General features: G+C 39.9%; 1 protein-coding gene across 1 annotated transcript in view; it reads right to left on the bottom strand.

Annotated features, from left to right (window-relative positions):
• cacna1c (calcium channel, voltage-dependent, L type, alpha 1C subunit) overlaps window positions 1-24,710 on the bottom strand; it is a 183,143-nt gene that overhangs the window by 108,282 nt on the left and 50,151 nt on the right. The window contains exons 2-3 of the mRNA XM_073480377.1: window positions 22,230-22,662; window positions 15,410-15,515 (exon numbers count right to left, since the gene is read on the bottom strand). Coding sequence (XP_073336478.1) covers window positions 15,410-15,515; window positions 22,230-22,662 — 539 coding nt within the window. The remainder of the gene's footprint in view (window positions 1-15,409; window positions 15,516-22,229; window positions 22,663-24,710) is intronic.

Below are 24,710 nucleotides of genomic sequence, written 5' to 3'. Positions count from 1 at the left end.
TGCCCGCAAACGTAAGAGATTTTCTGCTTTTTATTGTAGTATTAATGTAAATTAAATTAATGTAAATTAAGCATCTTTGGATTTGGGTCAGGAAAATAAGAATTGTGAAAACGTCACCATCAGCTCTGGAAAAATGTATTGGCCATTTTTGTCTGATGTCTGGCATTTTATAGTCTAAACAACAAATCAGTTACTTGGAAAATTAGGCATTTAAAATTACTGAAAGTGAAGTTCTGTATGATCTTTAATAGAAATAAGAGAAGGAAACATGGAAATGGAAATGAAAATGTGTCCAATATGAATGGATTAACTGTGGAATGGAACAAAAAAGTGAGGTAGTTACAAAAAGGGGTCAAGATTTGAGCTCCAAAAACACATCCCTGATGACAGATTTAGTCAGACTTTTTACAACATTTGACTCCCATGTCAACCTGCATCTCAGTGACGCTATTATTTGCAGAGTTCTTGGTTCCAAAGTCATTACAGCCGTACAGCTGGTTAGTTAGGTTTGTGCATGTGCAATTAACACAATGGAACCTTTACTACAGGAAAACAGAGGGGTAAGACATGTTTTCAGCCCCCACAACATCCGTTGAGCAAGCATGGCTGGCTGCTTACATGCTGTACTTACTTCTTTCATTTCTTTCATTGAGCAAATGAATGCACGCCTGTGTTAACTTCCTGCTTTGAACTAAAAGGCTGTGTGGGCACTTTAAAGCCTTTTAGATGAAGTAAAATATATAATTCACAGCAGCCAATGAGAGAAAGTATTTGTTGTGTGCGTCTGTGTGTGTTTGAACCCACTGCTGTACAAACTAAATGCCAGCCCAAGAATTGACAGCTGTGGCAGGAAGGTAATGGGCAGCCACCTCTACATGCCCCTGTGTGTATGTGTCTGCTCCAGAGAAAGAGTGTATGTGTGTGTTTGTGTGTGACAGCTAAAGTGCTATTCAACAGGTGTGTGCTGCGGTCAGCACTAACAGAGATTAACTACAAGCTGCACAAATGGTCTCAAAAGCACACACACACACATTCACACACACACACACACACACACAAACACACACACATTCACAACATAAGTACTTGCACAAAAAACGCACACACCTTTACTGCCATGTCAGTTGTTTGACTCACTGATTGTATAGAGACTTCTTTAACCCTGCACATCTGGGCTTGGGCTTGAAAAAAAGTCAACTACACTACCCATAATTCACCTCTACCTATACAACCAGGCATAGAAATGGTAGAACAAGTCAATTAATGGTAAATAAAGTAGATATTCATTTTTATTAATTATTATTAATATTTACTCTTCTACTTCTTTACACTTTCTGATCACTTCATGGTGAACTATAGCATCATTTAGTAGCCATCAGATCATAGTTAACATGAAAGTTTTACACCAGATGTCAAATGTATTTTTGTATGCCCTGTGTCACTTTTTTACCTGGTATGCAAATATCTTTTTATAAACTTAATTGAATGACAATAACAACGTCAATTAACCATGGAAAATTTTACACATTAATGTATATGAAAAATAAAACTGATAAATTGGCCTGGCCCATATATCGAACAATAATAATTTAGCTAAGATAATGTATATCCTATAGGCCAATAAGTAACTAGTCTAAAGCCAAAAGATACAGCATGTTTTCCTGTAGAGAGCACTAGCAGGATTTTTTTTAATACTGTAAAATTTCACACCAGTATGTGGATGACTTGAAATGTTATTAAAGCCTCCCTAATAAGACATATTTCCTTTAGGCAACACACAGTATTAAAGCAGCAATGATGAATCAATTAGTTGTCATGTATCAAATTATTCGCCAATTTAAATTATTATTTTGATACTTGATTAATCGTTGGAAAAAGTCAAATTTCTCTGGTACTGATTCTTCAGTATGCCTTGGGGAACACTGATCGACATTTTTCACCATTTTATAGACCAAACAACCGATTAATTCATTGAGAAAATAATCCACAGATTAATCAACAATGAAAAGAATAGTTAGTTGTAGCCCTATATGGTATGGCATGACATTTAAACACGAAGGACTAATCTTGAAGTAATCCAATAGGCTACGCTGTTAGTTATGGTGATAAAGACAGTTTAATTTGAAAGAACTGGAAAATGTGATTATTAGAAAACCTGTGATGTGGTCACTGGTTGCACAATTTAGTTCTACCCACTAGTGCAGAGGTCACCACAAAAGAAGCATTGTTTTCCAGGAGGTGACCATTTTCCACCAAGTTCAAGGGCCATTTGATGAAAGATTCGATTTAAAGCTGTGCAAACACCAAATCGAATTGATTGTATCTTCTAGAGTAGCACTGACTTCTCTTCCAACTCTTCATATTTTCTCCGCTCTGCTCAGTGCCTCCATTTATCCAATATTCCCACTTCATCCTTCCCCTGTTCCTCTCTCCTTCCAGTACTGTTTTTCTTTAATCCTCTCACTTTTTACTTCACTCCTCCGAATCTACAACAGTTTATCCACTCTGTCCATGCTGTGCTTCCTCTAATATTTTGACTCTTTCCCTCCTTTATTGTTACCTCTCCGTCCCCCCTCTCCCTATCTCCACTCATCCTTCCCTCTCTCTGTCTTATACACTGTCACTCTCTCTATCCATTATTCATGGCGCAGTCACAGTCGGCATTAAAGGACCGCGCAAGATCGCTACGGCAACAACGCAGCAGAAGCAGCCGCATTGGATCATGGGAAACTGGGTCACCTCCCAGGAGCGGGAGGGTGCGGGGGGTGCAGCGTAGGGAGGTCGCTGTCACACACACACACCTGATAGATGTCCTACAAAGCAGGAGGACAGGAAAGAGGGAGGTGATGAGAGAGAAAGACAGAGGAGAGAAAGAATAGTCGGGAATGACAGATAATCGGTCTGGTCAATGATCCAGATACTGTCGCTGGCACAAAACCCACAGAGTGTATGTGAGCACGTATGGTCAAATAGATACACATCCTCCTCACTCCTACAAAAAGAATACACTCTGCTATGTACATCTAGCTGCCATGTTTGTCATGCAACGTTAGCTCAACGTGGCTGTACAACATTAAACGTGAGTAGACTAGACAATTAAAGACTTTTCTAATGCTATAAAGCATTTTTTCATCTTATACTTTAAATTCTGTTGAGTTATGTATTATACATGTTCTAGGGCATGCCCTCTGCTGTCTTATACAAGTTTACACAAACTATCATTTGAACTCAGGGGGATGTAGGATAACTTTGTTTTGACAATCAGAGTCAACTTGATTTGCAGTATTCTCAAAAATTAAAGTGACATAAAGAAAAGGTGAAAGAGCACAGGATTCACATTTGTGATCCAACAGTGCAGCTATTCCATTAAAAACCTTCTGTTTATTTCATCTCTTCATCCTCCATGCAATAGATTACTATCCACTATTTTCCAAAGCATACAGCATGTGTTCCCAAACTTTTTAGCTTGTAACCTCATAAATCAAAGTCAAGTCTACTGGACAACCATCTTCAATGGTTGTCTATGTTCATGGGCTGTGACCCAGGATGATTTTTAAAGATGTAAAATTCTAGGTTAAAAAAAGTAACAAGAAAAACAGCAAAAATTAGAGGAATCTCTGACAAAATCTGTTATACAGTATGTCAAATGTTAAATTCTCTGCTACCTTTTCCTGTTATTCTCTCACAAACCCTCAAATGAATTCCTTAGACTCACTTGTTTGCATTCAGTCTCTGTTCTGAAAAAGATTTTTTTAGGCAACTGACATTTGAGGATTAACAACCTAATGTCAACTATTTTTCATGCAATAAACAACTGAATTGACATTTTGAACTTTCCTAAGATGTCAGTGTTTGATGTGATCTGATGTCCTGAGAAAATAGCTCATGAGCCCAAAGCTCTAGGGCACTCAACCATGAAAGCTCAAAAGCTAGAAGTAGTTTCCAAAATCTCTTTAAGCATATGCTCTGAAAACATGGTTGACATTCATGTAATCTGATTTGTAGTTAATGGGATGAAACATGCTAAAGCACCAGTATGCTCCTCAAAATATGTCTCTAAACTCTGCTGTCTGTCACAAAATAACACATTCATTTTCACGCCTATTGATTCCATGATAAAGAGATTTCAGTGAATAGATGTGAGTGGAAACAGCACTTTGCAATATTAACAAGGCCACTCTATTGATCATGACCAATCTTCCTCCCACCACTCTCTCAACAATGAACGATAAAGACCCAGAAGCAAAAGCAAATGGATATTCATCTTTTGATGTGAATTCACTATTACACTGTAGATGACTCATCGCAAGGATAAAACAAACACTAGAGCTGCTGACTGGATGTCAGGTGGGTCTGAATGCTGAATGTATACAATAAAAAACTTCTTTACAATCTTTGCAGGCTGTTTTGCAATTTGCATAGTCCACATCTTAATTATCTTAAAGCTAAACAAGAATTAGAAAAATCAAACCTAAATCTTAGTATTAGCTAAACCAATCAGCTTGTAGTGGACTACTGTTGTATGCCTATTAGTGTTTAAGGTTATTGAGAGACACAAAAAATCAAAATCTTTCTCCTTGTGTGTGTTCACATGCTCGGCCAACAAAGCTGATTCTAGTAGAACACAAAGTTGTATCCATGACAGGAGACAACGCTCCAAATATGGATGTAGTAGGAAAGTTATAATAAGTTATTATTATAACTTAGTTATAATAAAACGAAAAGCTTTACACACATCTTCAACCTGGCAACACAGAATCAGCACAGTTTAAAGGTGGACACGCAAGATTAATGTCACCAATTTAGTGTCCGACCAAGTGTTAAATATGGTCACAATCTGCCCTTCTGTTCCTGAGGTACAGTGTTGAATGATGGCCCTTTTTGTAGAATATTATGATGTCTCAGTGAGGTTTAAATTTGACCTTTTGGATATAAAATGTCATCACTTTTTGCCTTAATTAGCGTATACATTCTTGATTTGTGGCCAAAAATGTGTTTTATGAGGTCACAGTGACCTTGACCTTTGACCACCAAAATCAAATCAGTACATCCTCGAGTCAGAGTGGACATATGGGCCAAATTAGGGGATATACCAGAAAGGGGTGGACAGACAACCAGAAAACATATCGCCTTTGACTAGGACTGATGCCGGTGCAGAGGCATAAAAAAATCTTTATGTGCTTCTCTTTATCTACGTCTCCTTTGTGGCTGGTGTGGATTTAATGAAGGAGATCAATAAGGGGATAAGGCCCTTACCTGGATTCACCTCATTAATGTATTTAATCAAAAACACATGTCCCTATGTTATACTTTAAGGGTATATCACACACACAGTCACACTCACACTGAAACAGTCTGTCACATGTTGCCACCAAGGAAGAAAAACTGAAAAAACATCTGTTTCTATGGGAACCCAGCCCTTTGATGATGCAGGCAAAACACACAAACCACACTAGCCTGCATGCAGGTACACACACACATACACACGCAAACACACACACATATATTACAGTGTTCTGCATCATAGTGACACGCCTTATCAACAGACTGTGTATGTCTGTGTAAACCATCACCTTGTGTTTCTGTGTGTGTCTGTTTGTGTGTGCTTCTGTATAAGACAGACACAAAGAGGGACAGAGAGAGAGAAAGTGTGTCGCTGCCAGATCCCAGACCAGATGGCTAAATGTCAGTGAATACCACACCAACATGACTGCGAGTTCTCCCTAACAGAACCAGTACAGGCTGCAACGCAGCATCACCCATTAATTCATTGAGCAACTGAGGCTGAGGCTTCTGCACTGAATGGGATTTCAGATATTTTGCTTTTTGTCTACAATCTCAGGGCAGTCAGAAGGCGTTCACATGAAGGAGCAGGACCATTCATTCAAACGTCACACAAAAGACAATTGAATACTGTACATCCGTCTATTATTGACAAATCTGTTTCTTCCTGTTGCTTCTAAATGTCAATTTTTGCACCTGAGTAGTTTTTAGTCTCCAGTACTAAAGAAATCAAATGACAGGTTGTGCATTAAGCTCTATGGAGATTGACTGATGTAGACCTTTCAGCTGAAAGTGGCTGGTGTGCAGTTTGCTTAACTCCTGTGGTGATGTAACACCAGGCTTTTATAGCTGGTTAAATATTAGTCTGGAATGACGAAGACACATGCACACACATGCACACGCAGAGTACACATTACACCTGTTTGCCTCCCTAATTTGCCCAGAGATCTACTGTGCACTTCCATTACCTTTGTTGCCATGGTTGTAATGTTTGCTGTATAAGCAATTTATTGTGTGTGTGCATGTGTGTGTGTGCTGAAAACTGGGATGCCAGTGATGGGATAATCCTACATATTAACAGATTTTCCAGTATAAAGTTACTAGGCTGAGCACAAACCAAGAACAGGAGACCAGGAGAATAGGAGAGAAAATGTATGTATGTATATATACAATAATGTATATACAGGGCCTCCACCTTGATGAAAACTCAACAAATATCTGTATCTATGTATAGCAACCAAACATAAGGCATACTAGAAATTGTAATGTATAACGGGGTATAATATTTTATAATATGTAATTATAGAAAATAGACAGAATATATTCAGTCACAATAAAAGAGAATAGCGTTGAGAAGAGATAATTTGCCACTATCCAAAGTTTTTGCTTTTGAATCACTCAATTTTATTTAAAGTTTATTCTAAGCTTGAGAAAGCTTAAACCTTTGAAAGCAGCAACTGTGAAAAAAAATGTGTTTAAAAAATGTTTTGTGCCATACAGCAATTAAAAAGATCTCAGCTTTGGTCTGTAAAATGTAAAATAAAGAGCAAAGTCATGCAGAGGTTGACAGTGATGGTAGTCTCACCATTGTCCTTGACCAAGGGGGAGCAGTGTGGCTGCTCAATTTCCCAGGAAAACTAAGGTTACATTTAAAATTAATACTGACCTTGACATTAAACCTTAGTGATCACCTATACATTATTTGAGTTCATGCTGATTTATGGACTAGTTAACCTTACAGCTACTTCTGTGATGTAATCTGTACTGTCCAGTGTATAGGATTTATTGACATCGAGCAGTGAGGTTGCAGATTGCAACCAACAAAATACACCTCAGCTCACCCTTTCACACTGTCGCTGCTAAAAATGAAAATGGTCCTGTCTAGAGCCCATGTTTGGTCTGTCTGTTCTGGGCTATTGTAGAAACATGGCGGTGCAATATGGCGGACTCTGTGGAAGAGGACTCGCTCCCTGTGTTGAACACGATTCTTAGTTACAGGTGATTATACACTAATGACAACATCTATATATATATATATATATATATATATACATATATATACATATATAGTACACACTGGATCTTGTGCGTTATGTGTTAAACTTGGCTCTGTGTACTGTTTGCTCAGTATAAAATGGCTGTCTGATTAGGTAGAAAACCTGCCTTGAACAGAACCACAAAGCTTAAGTCAACTGTAGCGAACTACTGTATGATGAGAATGTTTCTAAGTGAAATGGGGACATTAAGACTGACACTGCTCCCTGTGGTAATGTTGCATTGAGAATTTTCAGTTTCAGTGATGGACAGAGACATTACTCTGTCTTTCTCTCTGTGTGCTCTGTGGGAGCAGTAATGTGGGTCGATGTGAGGCAGAGGTGGACACTTTTAGCTCAGTAAAAATATCCTGCTCTATCTCTTTCTTTTCTTTTCCTCCCTCACCGCCTCTGTCTCTCTCGCCTTTACCGCGGGCACATCTGGAGCTACATACAAATGATCAAAAATTCACCTCAGCATTACTAGCCTCTTTCAGACAGTTATGTAATGTTGATAATTCTTGCCTCGGTGTCTGCATAAGGGAAACTTTATTTTAGTTTCTCATTTGACCTGATTTAACGTGACTTGTTTGCCAAATCAGTCTAGTGCTGAACACCAATGCGGCATCACACAAATCCACATGCAAATCCTCAGATCCTATATATGTCCTCCCAAACACACACACACACACACACACACACACACACACACACACACACACACACACACACACACACACACACAAATGTATGCAAATAGCCTAAAAATCACAGTGGTCTGGTATGCAGGTTTGGTGCAAACAGGGGGCGTAATATGGGACAATTTCCAGGGATCTGCTCAGAAATCATGGGATTCATGCCATTCATGTTCTCCCAAAACCCTAAAAATACTGATATGCTGTTTTTAGTTTGGACTGGCACATAACACACGAAAAGTACATCCATCTTTTTTCTCTTCAAAGACAGAAAAATGTATGAGAAAAAAAGAGGAAGCAAAGGAGAAGAAAGAGGGAGAGGTTAGGAGGTTTGTCTGGAAATCTCCCTGTCTTTATCACCAAAATGGGACTATTAAAAAGCAAGGGAGGAGGAGAGAAGGAAGAGGAAATGGCGTTGTAATGAATGTGGTGCCACAGCTGCCATCATTTAGAGTCTTTATCTTTCACTTTTATTAGGTGGAAGAGAAGAGCGAGGGAGAGAAAGGCTAAGAGAAAGAGGGAAGGACCGCATGAGACAACAAGGAATAACAATTTTTTGCTTATTAGATATTTTTGATTCAAAACAATTATACAGCAATAACAGCAAAGCAGTTAACAGAATGTTTCACAATGGCCATTTTCTCTCATTTAACAGCCATGCCAATGAAGTTAGTGAGAAAACAATAAGACTTCAGTTTCAATCCAAGTATTTCTATGCTTATTATAGTGTGTCAAGTTTAAACTGGCAAAAGAGTAGAAATAATACAAAGTAGAATGATCACATCAATAAATTCAGCCTTGTTGTTTCAGTAGTGGCTTTATGTTTCCTGTAACATACAAACCACAAGCCATTATCTCTTCCATGTGGTTTTAGTTCTTGCATTACACTGCCAGCAGCTTTCATCAGTAGAAAAAACACATAAATATGAGAAACACAAAAGAACAATAACAAGCACTCCAATACTAATCAATTCAATTTGATTCCCATTTTATATCTGTGACATTTCAAACTTTCAAACTGCATCAAAATTACTTTTTTGGCCATGTAATCACTATTTATATCCATACAACTAATGTGGTTTGGATTCTTTTATTTTACCGAAGCAGAGTTCTTCATCTAGCCTCTTAATTTTGCTCTCAAAGTGCACCACATCCGTATGTTTAAGGTTCATTTTCAGTTACATTGGAGCCCTGCAGCAGTGAAGAATTGGTAGAAAACGGCTCAAAATACGGGATCATTGGAGCAGAAACCAAACGGCACGGTGAAGTAGTAACTTTGCAGTCGGAAAGCACCCATGTCTCTGACAGGAATGGTAACTGGGGTATTCCTTGTTTCCTCCGGGAGCTGAAAAGGGGAACAGCATTTATAATTTCCACATAATGACTCCCCAGGCTACAGCACAGTTGGAACTTGTTGTACTGTAGAAAACTTGCAAGAGTTTGAAGTTTTCCATCTGTGCAGAGGGGCCTGCTAATGTGTAAGACCAGATACGATACAGTAGTGAGTCATATTAATCTCTGTTTATATACAACACATATACTGTCACACTCACTCATCCTATTCATCAATATAGTATACTAATAAATGCATCAAGCGCCACTGTACAGTAGCTATTCACACATACACCACCAGACACACAAACATTAACACACGTCTACACCCTTATCCAGATGCACTGTCAGTAGCTGCATTCCACTGTGGCCCTTCAGAGGTGCACGCACACACAAACACGTCACCACAAGAAAACACAGGCCGACATTGTTTAGATAAGTGAACGTACAGATAGATGCTGATCGTTCCTCTACAGCTATAAATAGACACTCCTAGCAACCAGAAGAGTAGCACCCAGAGGAACAGCATGTTAACTTGATCCTCTACAGAGAATTGATGGGGAGACGGAGAGCAAGGATAGAGGACATGTGGAAACTCAAGAACAGACACCCAGCGATATTTGGAGCAACATACCGGAAATGAAATCTAGTAAACGCAGGTTATTTCACAAATTTCAAATTGTAATATTAGATATAAATGGAAAAACAGAGGCCAATTGTGAGGTCAAATGTGAACAAACAAAAGAACACCAGAAATAAAAAAAACATGTTTGTCTTGTGGGAAGAGTCTTAGTCCACCTAAACAACAAAATACAGTGCCTATAAAAAGTTTTCACTCCTTCTTGGAAGTTTTCATGTTATATAAAGTTAAAGCATTAAATCAAAGTAGATTTGATGCAGCTTTTTGACGCCAATCAACAAACAAAAGACCCTTTAATCCCTGAAGAGAGATCTACATTAATTGTAAATTTAAATATGTGTTAGCAGCCAAATTATTTTAGAAGTCACATAATTAGTTAAATGGATATCACCTGTATGTAGTCAACAGGTTTCAATTGTCTGTAGTAAGTAAAAAGTAACTGGAGCGGTCGGCTTTTGGGGAGTCAGTATCTGCGCAAAACCTACTGCACAAAGATCAAGAAACACTCAAAGCAACTCCACAAAAAGGTGACCAAAAAGCACAATCAGTGGAAAGATATGAGGACATTTTCAAGTCACTCAACATCTCTGTGCAGTTAAATCAAGAAATCAGAAAGAGTGTGGCACAGCTGTAAATCTGCCCAGTTAAATTTCAGCAACTACAACTCCTGGGTCAAATGTAGGAAAACATTGACTGCGTGGTTTGTTTGGTGCTATCTGCAGCCAACAAGTTAGAAGCCACATGCTTTGTACCCCCAAATAAACCTCTCTTATATTGTATGTCTTGTGGTGGTGTAATGATGTCACCCTTTGTGGTTGCTACTGAGAGCGGGCATTCATAGTCACATAGCCACAGGAGGTCACTTGTCAGGAAAACACAAACTGTTTTACACAGCTGACCAAAAGACCCAAGGTATTGTTTATATAAAAAATAAGAAAAACATAAAGATCAGACCATGAGAGAGAGGGGAAAGGTGTGTGTGGTGTGTGTGTGTGGTGTGATTGGGTCCATTAACCTCTAAAAGATGATTCATTGACTTAAAGGTACTTGTTTCACATGCCCACTGCACAGCCAGCAGCTAATTCATCTAATACCAAACACTATGTGACCTACCTCTGATACACACCTCGTCACACACAGCTAAGCAACCGTGAACAACATAAACGACGTGCAACATGATGAACCACGCTAATGTATGCACACAACATAGAAATCTTCAGTGCACACACCAACATTATCTCAGACCTCAATCGCTCTGAATCCTATTAAGCCTCTTTATTACTTGCGGGATTTGGCGTCCAAAGTGTATGATTGTGTGTACGTGTGTGTGTGTGTGTGTGTGTGTGTGTGTGTGTGTGTGTGTGCCCTTGCCTCTCCATCAATCAGTGTCTAATCAGGTGTATTGATTAGTTAATTGCTTGATTATGACAACATTATTCTGTCAATCTGAAAGTATCCATATTGATCTGATTAGATGGAGGAATGAAGGAGAGCAAGAGGGAGAAAGTGATTAAGGAGAAAAAAAGGGGAGAAGGGGAGAGAGACAAACAGAAAATAGTAAAAAGAAGAAATTAACAGGGATAGAACAACCAAATTGAAGTTTTATAGTCAAGCTTCACATCCTTGTTAGAGAAAATTCATCTAGATGTTTCAGCAAAAAACAAAACTAGCCAAAGTGCAGCATATATTCCCTCCCTCAGAGAGACTCTCACAATTTGGTTCCTACCCCTCTTTCTCCTGTAACCAAGGACAGATGAGGAGCATCACTACCATGACAACCTCTCCCGCTGCTATTATTGGGCATGTCGTCAAGGAGACAGAGCTGCACATTATGGGATGCAGACAGAAATAGAAATCTTGTACTGGAAGCAATACAACAGATCTCTGGTATTACATAAGACAGACTTGCCATATTGATTCTAAAACTCAGGCTCGATCACACACAGGGTGAGGGCTAAATGTAAAGAGCATCATCGGGACACTGTGCCACAGCCATGATGCAGCAGGTTTGAGCTTGTGCTTCATGAACAGATCAAACTTGGTGGAAGCCTGTGGTTTATCTGCAAATGATAATAACTGCTAAAATGAGATGTGTTTGAGCAAAAAAAAACACAAAGGGCTTGGCACAATGGGACACCCCAAATGATAAAAAGAATAACAAATGACGACAATAGGAGGAGGGTGACACAAAAATGTGAAATAACACAAGGGGGTTCAGTGTGAGCTGCATTAAAAGAGCTTTGATGCAGGGAATATTTAAAACCCTCCTGTGGCTCAGACTCACATTAGATTTAATGAGAGGTTTGTGGCACTGGAAGGCAAAGGTGACACTGTAAGACATAATAGTGTGAGGACAATGTTCAGAGAATTGGCAGGGTTTCCTACTGGTAAGACAATAAGGTCACAGGTTCATATGCATGTGTGTCCTTAAGCAAAACAGTCACTGAAGCAGCTCTGGATAAACCCATCATCTAAATGACTAAGATGTCGATATAATGAGAATCACAATAGACACTCTAGAAAATGAACCAGTGGGAAGTAATATAGATTCTGGCAGCCTTGGGTTCAATTGTTGTCTTCCAAACATAATGAATGAAGTGAGTTGTTAAAGTAAATACATACTGCAAACACAATGTAAACATATTTAAGATGCACTTCTGGCAATGTTGGCAGAAAGCACTGTTTCTAAATGTGATGTTCTAATTCTGATTCATGTGATTCAGCAAGACAGTTAATAGTTTTGAGGCATACAGTTTATGTGGATATAAATCTAGAACTTTAGTGAAAATATTGCCACTATCATAAAATACATCATCTTGAGCCATCAAAAAAAATCATACTTTTGGGAAACATGGTGTACTGGCAATATTTAACCCTACTGTACAATGAATGCACTTTGTGATAAATTATAATAACACATGTAACAATACTACTACTATATTATTTGTGGGATTACACATTTGACAACTACTGTGTCAGACCGAAACTAGCTCAGACTCTGTATCGTAAATCAGTCTGATTGTTGTGCAGCATTTCCCCTTCCTTCACCACAAAAAACTATTTGTTTTAACCTCTGCATCCGTCAATACCACACACATTAACAAAAAATGCACAAATAAACACACTCACACACAGAGATACATGGTTCAACCATCTATTTAAGTCGTATATCTGGTCCATCTGCACACTTCTTCCTGTCTGTCAGAAGGTTATAAAACTAATTGAGCACAGCTGTGGTGGTGGTGAGTAGGTTGTGTGTGGGAGGGTTTGCATGTGTGTGTTGTATCTTTTTCTTTAACTATTTGGGGGTCAGCAGTAGGAACCCAAATAACTCTGCAAGAATAGAAGACCTGAAAATAGGCTCATTTGGGAGGCCTAACTTTGCATGCAAGCACGCGTGTGTGTGTGTGTGTGTGGGTGTGTTTGTGTGTATGCCAGTGCTTCATGCTGTATTCTGTTACAAAACAGCTAAGTGAGTGGCATTAAAATTCTCCTCATTGTGTTGACAGACACTGATAGACAAGAAGACTTGCTACTATTATCCAGTCGAGATTGTCCAGTGGGAAAACAAGTTACACACTAAGCATTATTTTTCTTAAATGTAATGATTTATCTTATACTACAGAAGCAAAGTAATTATTTACACACTGAAGATTACTCTTCTTGGTAGTCAATTTTAAAATTTAACTGAATAAGTTGTGTTGGATTTACTTTTTGCTGGTTCATTCATGAGCTCTCCACCTGTCATTTCAATGTGATTGACATGATGAGCTTAAAGAAGCTAAGGAGTACCTTAGATTCTCCAATGAGTAACTGTAATGTGATCACCGAGACTTGGCCTGTAATGCCTCCCACAGAATTCAGACAGAGTGGCAGGGAGAGTGGGTGATGGACACTGATTAAGAAGATGAAAACAGCTGTCCTCCTTCAGTCCTATTTACTCTTCAGCTGACTCACGTACCTGCTCTGACACTTTATCATTAAAGGAGAAATCAGATGGTTGACAGCAAAACAAATCAAAACAAATATTATTTCTCCACTCTCAGTAAGTGAACAAGTCCAGTTTAACTTTATGGATAGCCAAGGTCAAAAAGTCAGATTTTGCTTGATCATGTGACCACTGGTTCCTCTAAAATTAGGAATTAGACTATACATGGACATGGTATCACATCAACTGGCACCACTGATCACACAAAAAGCAATCTGAAACCCATAGCACAGCATGAGCTCACAAGAATTAGTAAATGTGGCAAAATAATTCTTAGAAAGAAAGAACGACAGAGTGACAGATGTTACACGGCCTCAGAGGGATTAGTGTCCTCCTCACACTAATAGACTGGCACACATCTAAAAGCTGGTACACACAAACACATGCAAACATACATATAAATTGTACAGATATATGTAACCGTATTGAATTATTGTCCAGGGTGTAGCCCCTCCTCTCGCCCAAAGTCAGCTGGGGTTGTCTGAAGCCCCCAACCTATCCAGGGCCCTCAAGGATACGCAAGTTTAGCTAATGGATGGATGGATATTGCTTTAAATAAACACAGAGCAACACACTGCTTTACTCAGACATAGACATACTCAGAGCCTTGTGAGCAGCCCGGTTAAGGTAATTAGATAAGAGGTTTGGCAAGAAGCAGTCAGGAAAACTGAGTTTTCTAGCAACAGATGTCTTTGTTTTACTTTCAAAAATATCAAATTATAGCACATTTAGTACATTAGACTAGATGACATTTTGGCAAATGTAAAATGTTCGATCAAAACAACTTCAATCACTCCACAAAAGGAGCTCACAATTCCTCAATCAAAACAACTATTTTCTTCTTAGCCAAATGCTTTCTGTTGCCCAAAAGAAAATTAAGCTTTGCCGTGATCAAATAAACTCACATGGGTTTATTTGGTACAACTCAAGAGTCCTCAGTCAAATATAACTGAAACCCTATATTTTTTTCAGGATTCGAAGTGGAAGATCATAATCAACAACTCTGTGGTATCCAAACAATCAATGTTAAAAGCAAATGATGCTCAAAGAAGGTATTATTCAATGATAGGAATATCCTTTCCTACTCCCCACTTCTTTTTTTCTTGTTCCTTCCTGTTCTTTGCCTTTCGCTCCACCCTTCTTGTCTTTCACCTTCATGAACCAGTGACAGTGTAGAAACATGACACCGAATCTCACACTTGTAGAATTAGCTGGAACTGTGCAAATTACTTGCTGCCCAGTATGGCTAATTAACAGGAGAAACTGAGTCAAGACAACCCATCACAAAGGAAACTCAGGTGTTATACAACAACAACAACAAAACCAAGAATCCCTATCTTCCAGAATTAAAAAAGTTACTTAAACCAGCAACTATTGGACCCATCAGCAAGCGAGCGTATTTATCTGTGAAGCAGTTTAAATATTGTAGAGGACTCACCAGGTTGGAGTTGGTGGCGTTCGAGTCATCCTCGGGGAAGGGGATGTAGACGGCTAAGGCCACACAGTTGGCGAAAATGGTCATCAGGATGATGATCTCAAATGGTCTGAGAGGAGGGTTAAGGAATATACAAACCGGAACGGCGTACACAAAAACAAGAAGTTTAGAGACATTAAACTTGATTGACTTGGTTCCTGTTAAAGGTATAATAACACGTAACATTTCCACATAAAAAATGTCTAAAAACAACTCGACCTTTGTTATAAATTTGTGGAGTTTTGAAGTGACATTATCCCAAAGATTCCAACAAAGGTCAAACCCCAAGAAATCCATACTTTTTCTCAAGGTAATGATTTGTTTCATCTGGTTGCGAGTTGCTGTAACTTCCAGAGAAACATGAGATGATTGAGTCACCTCAAAAAGTTTTACATGGGCAGTCATGTGTTAGTACAACACTCCCATAAGCCCATGCTACCTCACGACATCATCCAACCACATAGTTTGTTTTCATTGTTTTGATTGAGAGACCCCTAGTGGCAGAAAATATACACTGTGCGTGTGTTTAACTGACATTCGACTTACGACGGGTCAAAATAATATTCAGTCTGATTGTGTCCCATTCTTTTGCCACATCTTGGGTCCGTGCAACAATATGTTGAAGAACAAAAACGTGATTCTGTCCATGCCAATGGACACATAAGGATAATATGGATAATACAGACTCTGACTTCTGGCCTTCTCAAATAGAAAAAAATCCTTGTATCAGGCATGTTATTTAAACAAAGAGGTATTTTTAAACAAGCTAATACATCCTTACATAAGCAGAGGTATATATACACATGTAGCAGAGTGCACAAGCACTGTACACAATAAGAGAGATCAAAGCTGTAGAGTTAGCCTTTTCGTTAACAATAAGACACATTGGGTCACTTAGGAACCTCTTTGTGTGTGCAAGGGGGGGTTAGAGAGACAGTGCATGCCCTAATATGGGTGCGGCGAGGAGCAGTCCTGTCGCGTGGAAGACGGGATGTGGACAGAGAACGAGTGAGTGCGAGAGGGAATGAGAAAGAGGAGAGAGTTTTTATATGGAACGGTCCTTGAGAGGGGAGTGACCTCATTATTTTTGGCCTCAGAGAGAGAAAGAGAGTGAGTGGGAGAGAAACAAAGTGAGAGAGAATGGAGAGGGAGAGAGGGAGGGAGAGAATGTGAAGGAGAGATAAAGGAGGTCTGGTTTTCATCAACACAATTACTAACTGCCACTGCTGTCACCTCCCTCCACCTCCTTTTGCTTTCCCTCTGCTCTCCTCTTCCATTCAGTCCTTCCTTCCTACCTTCCTTCCTTCCTTTCTCCATTCCCTCTTTCCTCTTGGATGCATGTCAAATTAGTCTAAACTCCAGACCTTGTAGCGTAATGTAAATAGCAATGTACTGAGTCACGTCGTAAGAACCTCAAATCCAGTGGACAAACCATGAGCAAATTAATGTACATTTTTATCTTCGACACATTACATGGCACCATAATTGCAGGCTTTCCAAGCTTGAGAACAATGTTTAATCATCTGCTGTGTCAGTTTTGGCATGTGGGAAACCATGAAGGGCTCATGGCCTATCATGGCCTGGCAATTGGTAATGGTTGGCTGGGGTACATCTGTAAGGTACCTTGGATTGAAACATCTGAGATACCATTTGTGGTGTAGTACTTGGTGGTGGTACTTAAGAAAAATGACCAAATTGGAAGAAAACAAAAAAAAACATTGTTCATATCCATAATGTAACTCTGACAGAAATAAAATGTTACAACAGTTCTCAGTGATGGATTATTCTAAATCAGAACTGTCTGCAGGTGTTGCAGTAAAAAGACCCAGAGCTCATGGCTGCCTGCCTGGAAAGATGAATGCATTCAACACTTGGCTAAATTTAAGTCTGTGCCACCACTAACAACATTATTTTCATTTGCAAAAGAGCAAGAATTTAAGTTTGTTGCGATTGCTTTAATCAATTTGATCCTGGTTATATGGTGAAAACAAAACACATCATTTTAGATGTAACTGTGTTTTCAGAAACATTGTTGTTTCCAGAAATGTTGTTGTGTTTGGATCCTCAGAGCCACCATATAATCAGGATCAAATTGAGTGAAGTTATAGTCCAGGGCCGCCATATGACCGCCTAACCCAAGTCCCAACTTTAGATCTTCATCATCATTACAAGAGATAGTTTCTATCTATGTTTCCAATCCCTACCCCACGACTAGGCCTTGAACACTTGTGTTATGTCTCTAAAGTTGAGCCAATGTACCATCTTACAATCCCAACATGCAAAAAAGTTGTTGTTGGCTATAACCACGTCTGCAATTTATTTCTTTATACACGCACATTCATATTTTCAAATCCCCCAACATGGTTTTTATATGCCTGCATGGCATATGAGTGATGGAACTGTCTTGACAAATAAATTACCAAGTTTCATTTCAAATAAGAAGTTTATGTAACAACTTTAACAATCTTTTACTGCCTATAATCACACACAGCAGTCTTACTGCGTGTGGCCCCTCTAGGTACAGACCTGCTAACCAATTTCGAGCCTTAACAACTGTTGTAGGAATAGCCCTGCAGACAGAGAAGGAGCCTGGAGGGGGGGTGGATTCTTAAACTTATTTTATGGTAGGGCTAATACTTAGTTTATGTTTGGATTAAGTATTGACCCTTGAACATCATCGACCACAAGATCACTCAGATCATTCCGCATGGGTCCAAAATGCATCAAAGTTAATCACTCACCCTTGTACAGGGCGCTCATTAAAACACACTCCAGACATGCGGGGACCCACAGAAAAACAGGCCTGTGACTCATTCTGGGTTCTTGACCCATAATTTTAGAAAAACCCTTGAGGTCTGCTTCCATCGACATGATAATAAATCTACTGTTTGTTGCGCTTTGAGAACAAAACACTTGAAAGAAATTCTGGGGGTCTAAGTGAAGAATCAAACCAAGTGTATTATTAATGCGCAGCACATTAATCAGCATTACAATAGCAAATATAACATTTTTTAAGAGCCTCTGAGCAAAGGAATATTAATGGTAAGAATTTTGACCAAAGCTAATTGGAGAAACTGACTCTGACAGCTCTAAAAAACAACAATAAATTAAACAGAATTGAAATCAGCAGCCAGTTAGCTCAGCAGGTTTCACAGCTGACATAATGTAGTATTCACAGGGGTGCTACTAGCTGAGGCATTTTAGAATATAATATATACATTCAGCATTTTAACAAGCTAAATGTATATGCTTACGACAAATTGTCACAGTGGGATTGCATCCACAGTCACACCGGGATGCCGTTATTCTCTGAAATACCACCGCATTCAGCAGTTGCCTGACATAAATGCCACATGCAGCTGCACAACAACACAGATAATCTCCTATCTTGACAAACCCAAATAAGAAAGCAGGGATATACTGATATTATCTGGGAGAGCAGGCTCAACACTCCTATGTGTTACGCTGAGAATATTTATCTCGTTTCCTGATTGAGTTGAAAATGCATACAAATAGTGTAACCCCTCCCGTGACCTGATGCAACACTTAAGCTGTTAGCCAGGAAACAGAGTGTGCGTGTGTGTTTGTGTAAGTGAACTCAATGACACCTTTTCAAAACTGCCACTTAGTGTGATTTCATATAGAGAACATAGTAGTTAGACGTACACCTGCCTCCGCTCTCTTCTTGTCTCTCACGCTGACCTTGCAGTGTGCAGGTAATGCTTAAATACTATAATTACACTGCATGTGAGAGTTCTGCGTCTGTGTGTGTGTGCTTCAGACCTTTATCATCTGTGTGTAAGTGTGTGTGTGCTCTACAAGTGTGTTTATGCGTGCGCGTGTGCGTGTGTGCGTGAGCTCAGACGGGCCCCATCGACCTGTTGAGAGCAGCAGCTGTTGTCATGGTAACAGGAGGAGGAAGAGAGGAAGATTTCGGATCTGCTATCTCTAGAGACAGAGGTACTCACAGAATACAGGACACACACACACACACACATACAGAAACACACATATACACATGCAAAAAGCCTATAGAATAAAAAACAGCACATGAATGCATATGTACAGAATAAATGCATACATCACAGAGCACAAAGTCACCCACAGAGTAATGTTCAACCGCAGGCTGCATTTAAACAGGCCCACACTGCAGGTATGAAGGACATCCCAGAATAGGGTATTTAGACGGACAGGCAAGCAGAAAGATTGACAGTTTGATTGGGATTTTTGAAACAAGTGAAGGACAAAATCTACTGCAATTTTGCTACTGTTCACTTTCTCCATGTTTTTTTTTTCTTTTTGGTGGCACAGACTCTATCCTGTTTCCTTCTCCCTGGTCTCTCACTCTCCCTAAGAGCCCTCTTTAATGCCCCTCGTATTTCCTTCACTCATCTAATTCCCTCATCTTTCTCCCTCGGTAACTCTGTCTCCCTCTTCCCTCCCTTCAGAGCTGTTTAAATGAATGATGCTGGGAATTGTGGGTAATGATCTGAACGCTCATCAGTCATTGGCTGAGATTGTTCCAGTGACCCTGAGGGATTATGCATGTTTTTTTTTCTATTCATTTTCTTTTTCTTTGCTTTGTTTTTTACACCATAAGCACAGATGGACAGGGTATCTTAGGGTCTACTGTTGACATTTTGTCTTTTAATAATGACTATAAATACACAAGGTGATCACACGGATAATTCGCCTGTGCTAAACAGAGGGCGATTACATACTCCCCTCTCAAGGTCCGTTCCCACAGGAAATTTGGATTCATTTTTAAGAAAACATGTCTATTGTTTGAGTGATATGCATGAAGAAATGCGCACCATGGTGGACGACAGCCAGGCTTTTCACATTAAACTGAGCAAAACCATCAAAACAAACGCAGGGCCGAATAGAACAGAATGGTGATTTAATAGTTCTTACACGCTAATAAGAATGTCGCAAGAATTATTCGATCATTTATCTCCGGTTATTTAAAAAATGGATGCCTACTGTGGTGAGAATATGCTGGCTGCAAGAACAAAGAGTGGAAAGAGAAAAATAACATAATATAATTATAACAAACCATATTTTTTAAGAGTAGTTTTATAGCCTATAATGTTACCAATTCTGATTTTTCCTACTTCTATAATTCCCTCATGCAACCCTCCTCACACACATACATAAAAGCACACACAACTTCTCACTTTTTCCACACCAATTCACTCTGCCTTTGCGTCTCTCCTCTCCCTCATGATCCCCCTATCCTCTCTCCTCTCCACCCCTAACTCATTTTTTTCCCTACCCCTGCTCTCTCATTTTTCTTGTTTACCTTTCCCATCCTCCCCTCGATCCCACCCTCCCTCCTCAGCTACTCAGCATCCACGTCCTGCCCACATCCCTGCCCTTGTCATTTCCCCGACCCCTCCTCTCCTTTACTCCCTCTCAGGACAAAGTGTGACTATCCTCTCGCTGAGTTCATGCTGGTGTGGACCCTCTCCCATTATAGATCACTTTGACTGTGACACCGACCATTTCTGTCCCACTCCCTTTCTCCCTCTATCTCACCCAGAGGGAAAACCAAGTCATTATGTTCAGCAGCTTAAAAAAAAGGAAAGAAAAAAAAAAACTCCAGAGGAGAGGAAGGGTAGAGAGGAAGGACGGGTGGAGGAGCAGCAGGAATAAAGGGATTTGGATGGACAGAGGGAGGGAGACACGGATAATAAATGAGAGACGGAGGGTGGGGGAAGCGAAGAAGAGAACAGAGGCATGGATGGACCTGGGGGAAAGAGGATGAACACAGCGAGAAAGAGCGAGGGGAGAGACATATGCAGGGGAGAGGTGTGAAGAAGGGATGAAAATGACACAATTTGTTTTATCCTCCTGTGAGAACAGAATGTGAGATGAAAGAGGGAGAGAAAAGAAGGAGAGAGAGAATGAAAAGGACAGACAGAGGAAGGGGAGTAAGGATTAAGACGAGTGACTGGAGAGCAGGGAATCACAGCGAGACATAGGAGGGTAAGAGAGAATGATTAAGAAGGGGAAGTGTGACGCATTCTTAACCTGTTTACATCCTGTGTCCCTTATGCCCTCCTTTCTCTTCCTCCTTATTCTCCTCCTCGCCATTTGTTTTTTCTACCTGCATCCATCCATCCATTCCACTGCATGTGTTAGATTACCTTTTTTTAGGAGCACTGCACTTGACTGTTTTTTTTTTCTCAGTTGCTTCAGGTTAGGTGATCTCTGAAGGAACGAACTTCCTCATCTGCCGGATGCAAATGTCCCTGTCTTTTAAATCCTTAACAAGCACAAGGACTCAGAAAACCTGGGGCTTAAAGGTCATTTCAGTATATTTTAACCTGGTCCCTATGTTTTTTTGTTTTTTTGTTTATTCATATTTTGAGGTCTAAATGACAAATACGTACAAAAAGTTTTAGAACTGGTCGAGTAGATGACCTCATCTGGCCGCTTTGAAACAGCCTGCCATGACAGCAATGTAATCCTTGAGGGGAAATGCGCCTGTCAGTGTACATCCATTAAAAGTGGTTGTTTGTCCAGTCTCAGATTGATATTCTTAGTATCTGACAACACTGTGGAAGGGATTACTACAGAAATAGACTTTTTTGTTTAACCAAAATATTGTAAGATTGTCTGTGACTTTGGTCTTTCAACACGCTAATTGTCAATTCCAAACTAATGTGTCTATTGTGCAGTCAACTGGACCAAATCTGAAACATTGTGTACCTCGGTAAAAATGTGTCATGTTACTCTTCGGTACAAAAAAAACCTCCACTCATGGTTAGTTAAAGGATACTTCCACTCTACGATGCTGATGCAGGCCCTGCGGATGGGGTTCTTGAGCGTGAGACAGAGCAGGGCTCGTGGCGGCCTTGTGGCTGTCGTCGTTGTCTGTTTCTTGGGCTTAGAGCTATAGTGTTGTCTCTTCCTTTGCGTGGAGCTGGCCGTGGAGATGGGCCCGCCCCCTCCCGACCCAAGCCCCGCCACTGCACTCGTTGCGGCGTTGCCCATCATCTTCGCCTGCCGCGCAGCGTCGATGGCCGCCTGCCAGCTCAGGGCCGCCCCCGGTGTGGGGATGTGCTCCGGGGCCAGGCCCACCACTCCCACCCCGTGGTTGACCCCGCCCCCTCCTCCATCATGGTCGATGTGGCTAACACCGCCACTGTGCTCATTGGTCAGGCCGGGGGGAGGAGGCCGAGGAAGGGGGGGAGGAGGAGAGTAGTCGGAGCCTGGAGAGGAGAGAGGAGGAGAGGAGCAAACAACATAAGTGAACAGTCAGTAAATCACCTCCTCACGTCTGTAAGAGATTCATTTAATACATCGCACATGCTTCCTCAAGTTGACACAGTGTTTAAATTTTGGTACTGGTAGTTTACTTAGAAGGCTTCAAGAGTGTTTAAATTGTTGACATATCAGTTAGTGAGGCCTGTATGTTTTCTAGACACTGAAGTGTCTCCCTGTAGAATAGACCGATGACTAATATTCTCCCATCTGTCAAGCAAGTACAACAGAGCTAACTGTGTGCTGTTTAGTTCCTCGGCATATTGTGTAGGTTATACAGTCCATTCACTTTGTGTCAACACACAAACACAACCCCACTTGTCAGACCAGCAACTACTGGCTGCTGTAATGATCATTCCCTTTGCTTACATTACACAATGGGCATATTATCTCACAACTCTTTATCACTGCTACATTTTTAAATTACAAAAAACAAACGAAAAAATAACAAAATTAGTATTAGAGTGCGAGTACTGCATAAGAACAGGGAGCCCAAGTGTGCAGACAGCAAATGTACGCAGTGGGAAAAAAAGAAAATACGAATGTAAGAGAGAAATGAGACACAGAATTACAATAATCTCAGCGAGATTACATAGTTGTATCGCCCAGACAAATTGCAGGAATAAGTGAGTAAAAGTACTGTAAGAGAGCGGATTATTCATACAGTATGCTTAGCCAGATTAAAGACAGTTATAACATCCTCTCAGCCTCCCCATCCATCTGACATCTGAAAAGGATTCCACGAAAGCTCTGACACTGTAGTAGAGATTACACACACTGTGATACAATATGCCCTTTTCAGGTTTATTCTTCATGCTTTATGAAAACTACTGTAGATTTCTGAAATGAAAAAAGCTCCAGTTACAGATGCTATCAAACCATTTCTACAAAACAGAAAAGCAGAAAAGATTTTGTTTTTGAGTAAAAACTCTTAAATTCACTTTACTTTACAGAAGTTTCTTATTGACACTGTTGCTTGAAAAACACATTGTTAGAGGACAGTATCACTTGTGTAAAGTATATAGACACAACTTACATAAAGTCATTTGGAGTAGCATCAACTGCATGTGCAATATACGTGGTCGTATATGCTACAACACCATTAATCCACACATTTTTTTAGCACAAGAGACCTTAATCTCGGCTGTAACCGTAATATGCTTACAGTATTTGCATCAGTGCTCTGAGAAAAAAAATATCAATATGCTGATTTCAGTCCCATCTGACCAAACGTAATTCCCAACGTCAAAGTCACAAATCCCACAAATGCAAAGCTACTTTTGGGAGAAGAAGAATGCAAAACTTTAAGAAGCCCTGTAAAGTTAATCCAACCTGTGCTGTTACAACAGAGATAAGGAGACTGAGAGGGAGAGGGGGAGAGAAAAGGGGGAAAGGGAGAAGAGATGTACAGGGGTTAGAGAGAGGAGGCGGAGGGAGATAGACTTATCCTGTATGCTTAGTACGATTACAGAGCGGTTACAATATCCGCTGAAATCCCATTCCTCTCACTTCCGAGCTTGACGAGTCTACATATGAACTCACTGGATGAGAGAACATTACAACACATCCTGTGGAGTTGTAACTATAACACATGCACTATTAGTTTCTCTTACCCTATATCATTATTAGGTGTTTTCTTCCATTTTATTTTTGGAGTATTTTTAATTGACTGATTTTATTTGCCTTATTGCAGCCCTGAAATGTTCTCCTGGCTTTATGTATAAATAAAGTTTATTATTAAATAAGGGGCTCCAGGGGGACGTGAGCCAGCATACATAGTTGGAGGACCCTAACACCAAAGCAGCTAGTACTAAATTGAAGCATTCATATTAAATTATTAACAAAATGTCTGCATACACTTCACTCAAATGCCTTTATGAATCAAACTGGCTCCTATCAGTATTATTATATATGAATTGTTTATATTAGTTACACCTGCTTTCATGTGCTGCACTTTAACGATGTAACTTGTATGTACCTTTTGATAGTTTAATCT

The sequence above is a fragment of the Pagrus major genome, chromosome 14 (genome assembly GCF_040436345.1).
Source record: "Pagrus major chromosome 14, Pma_NU_1.0".
Taxonomy (NCBI): Eukaryota; Metazoa; Chordata; class Actinopteri; order Spariformes; family Sparidae; genus Pagrus; species Pagrus major.
The sequence above is the reverse complement of the archived record's forward strand: the minus strand, read 5'-3'. Positions and strand labels throughout refer to the sequence as shown.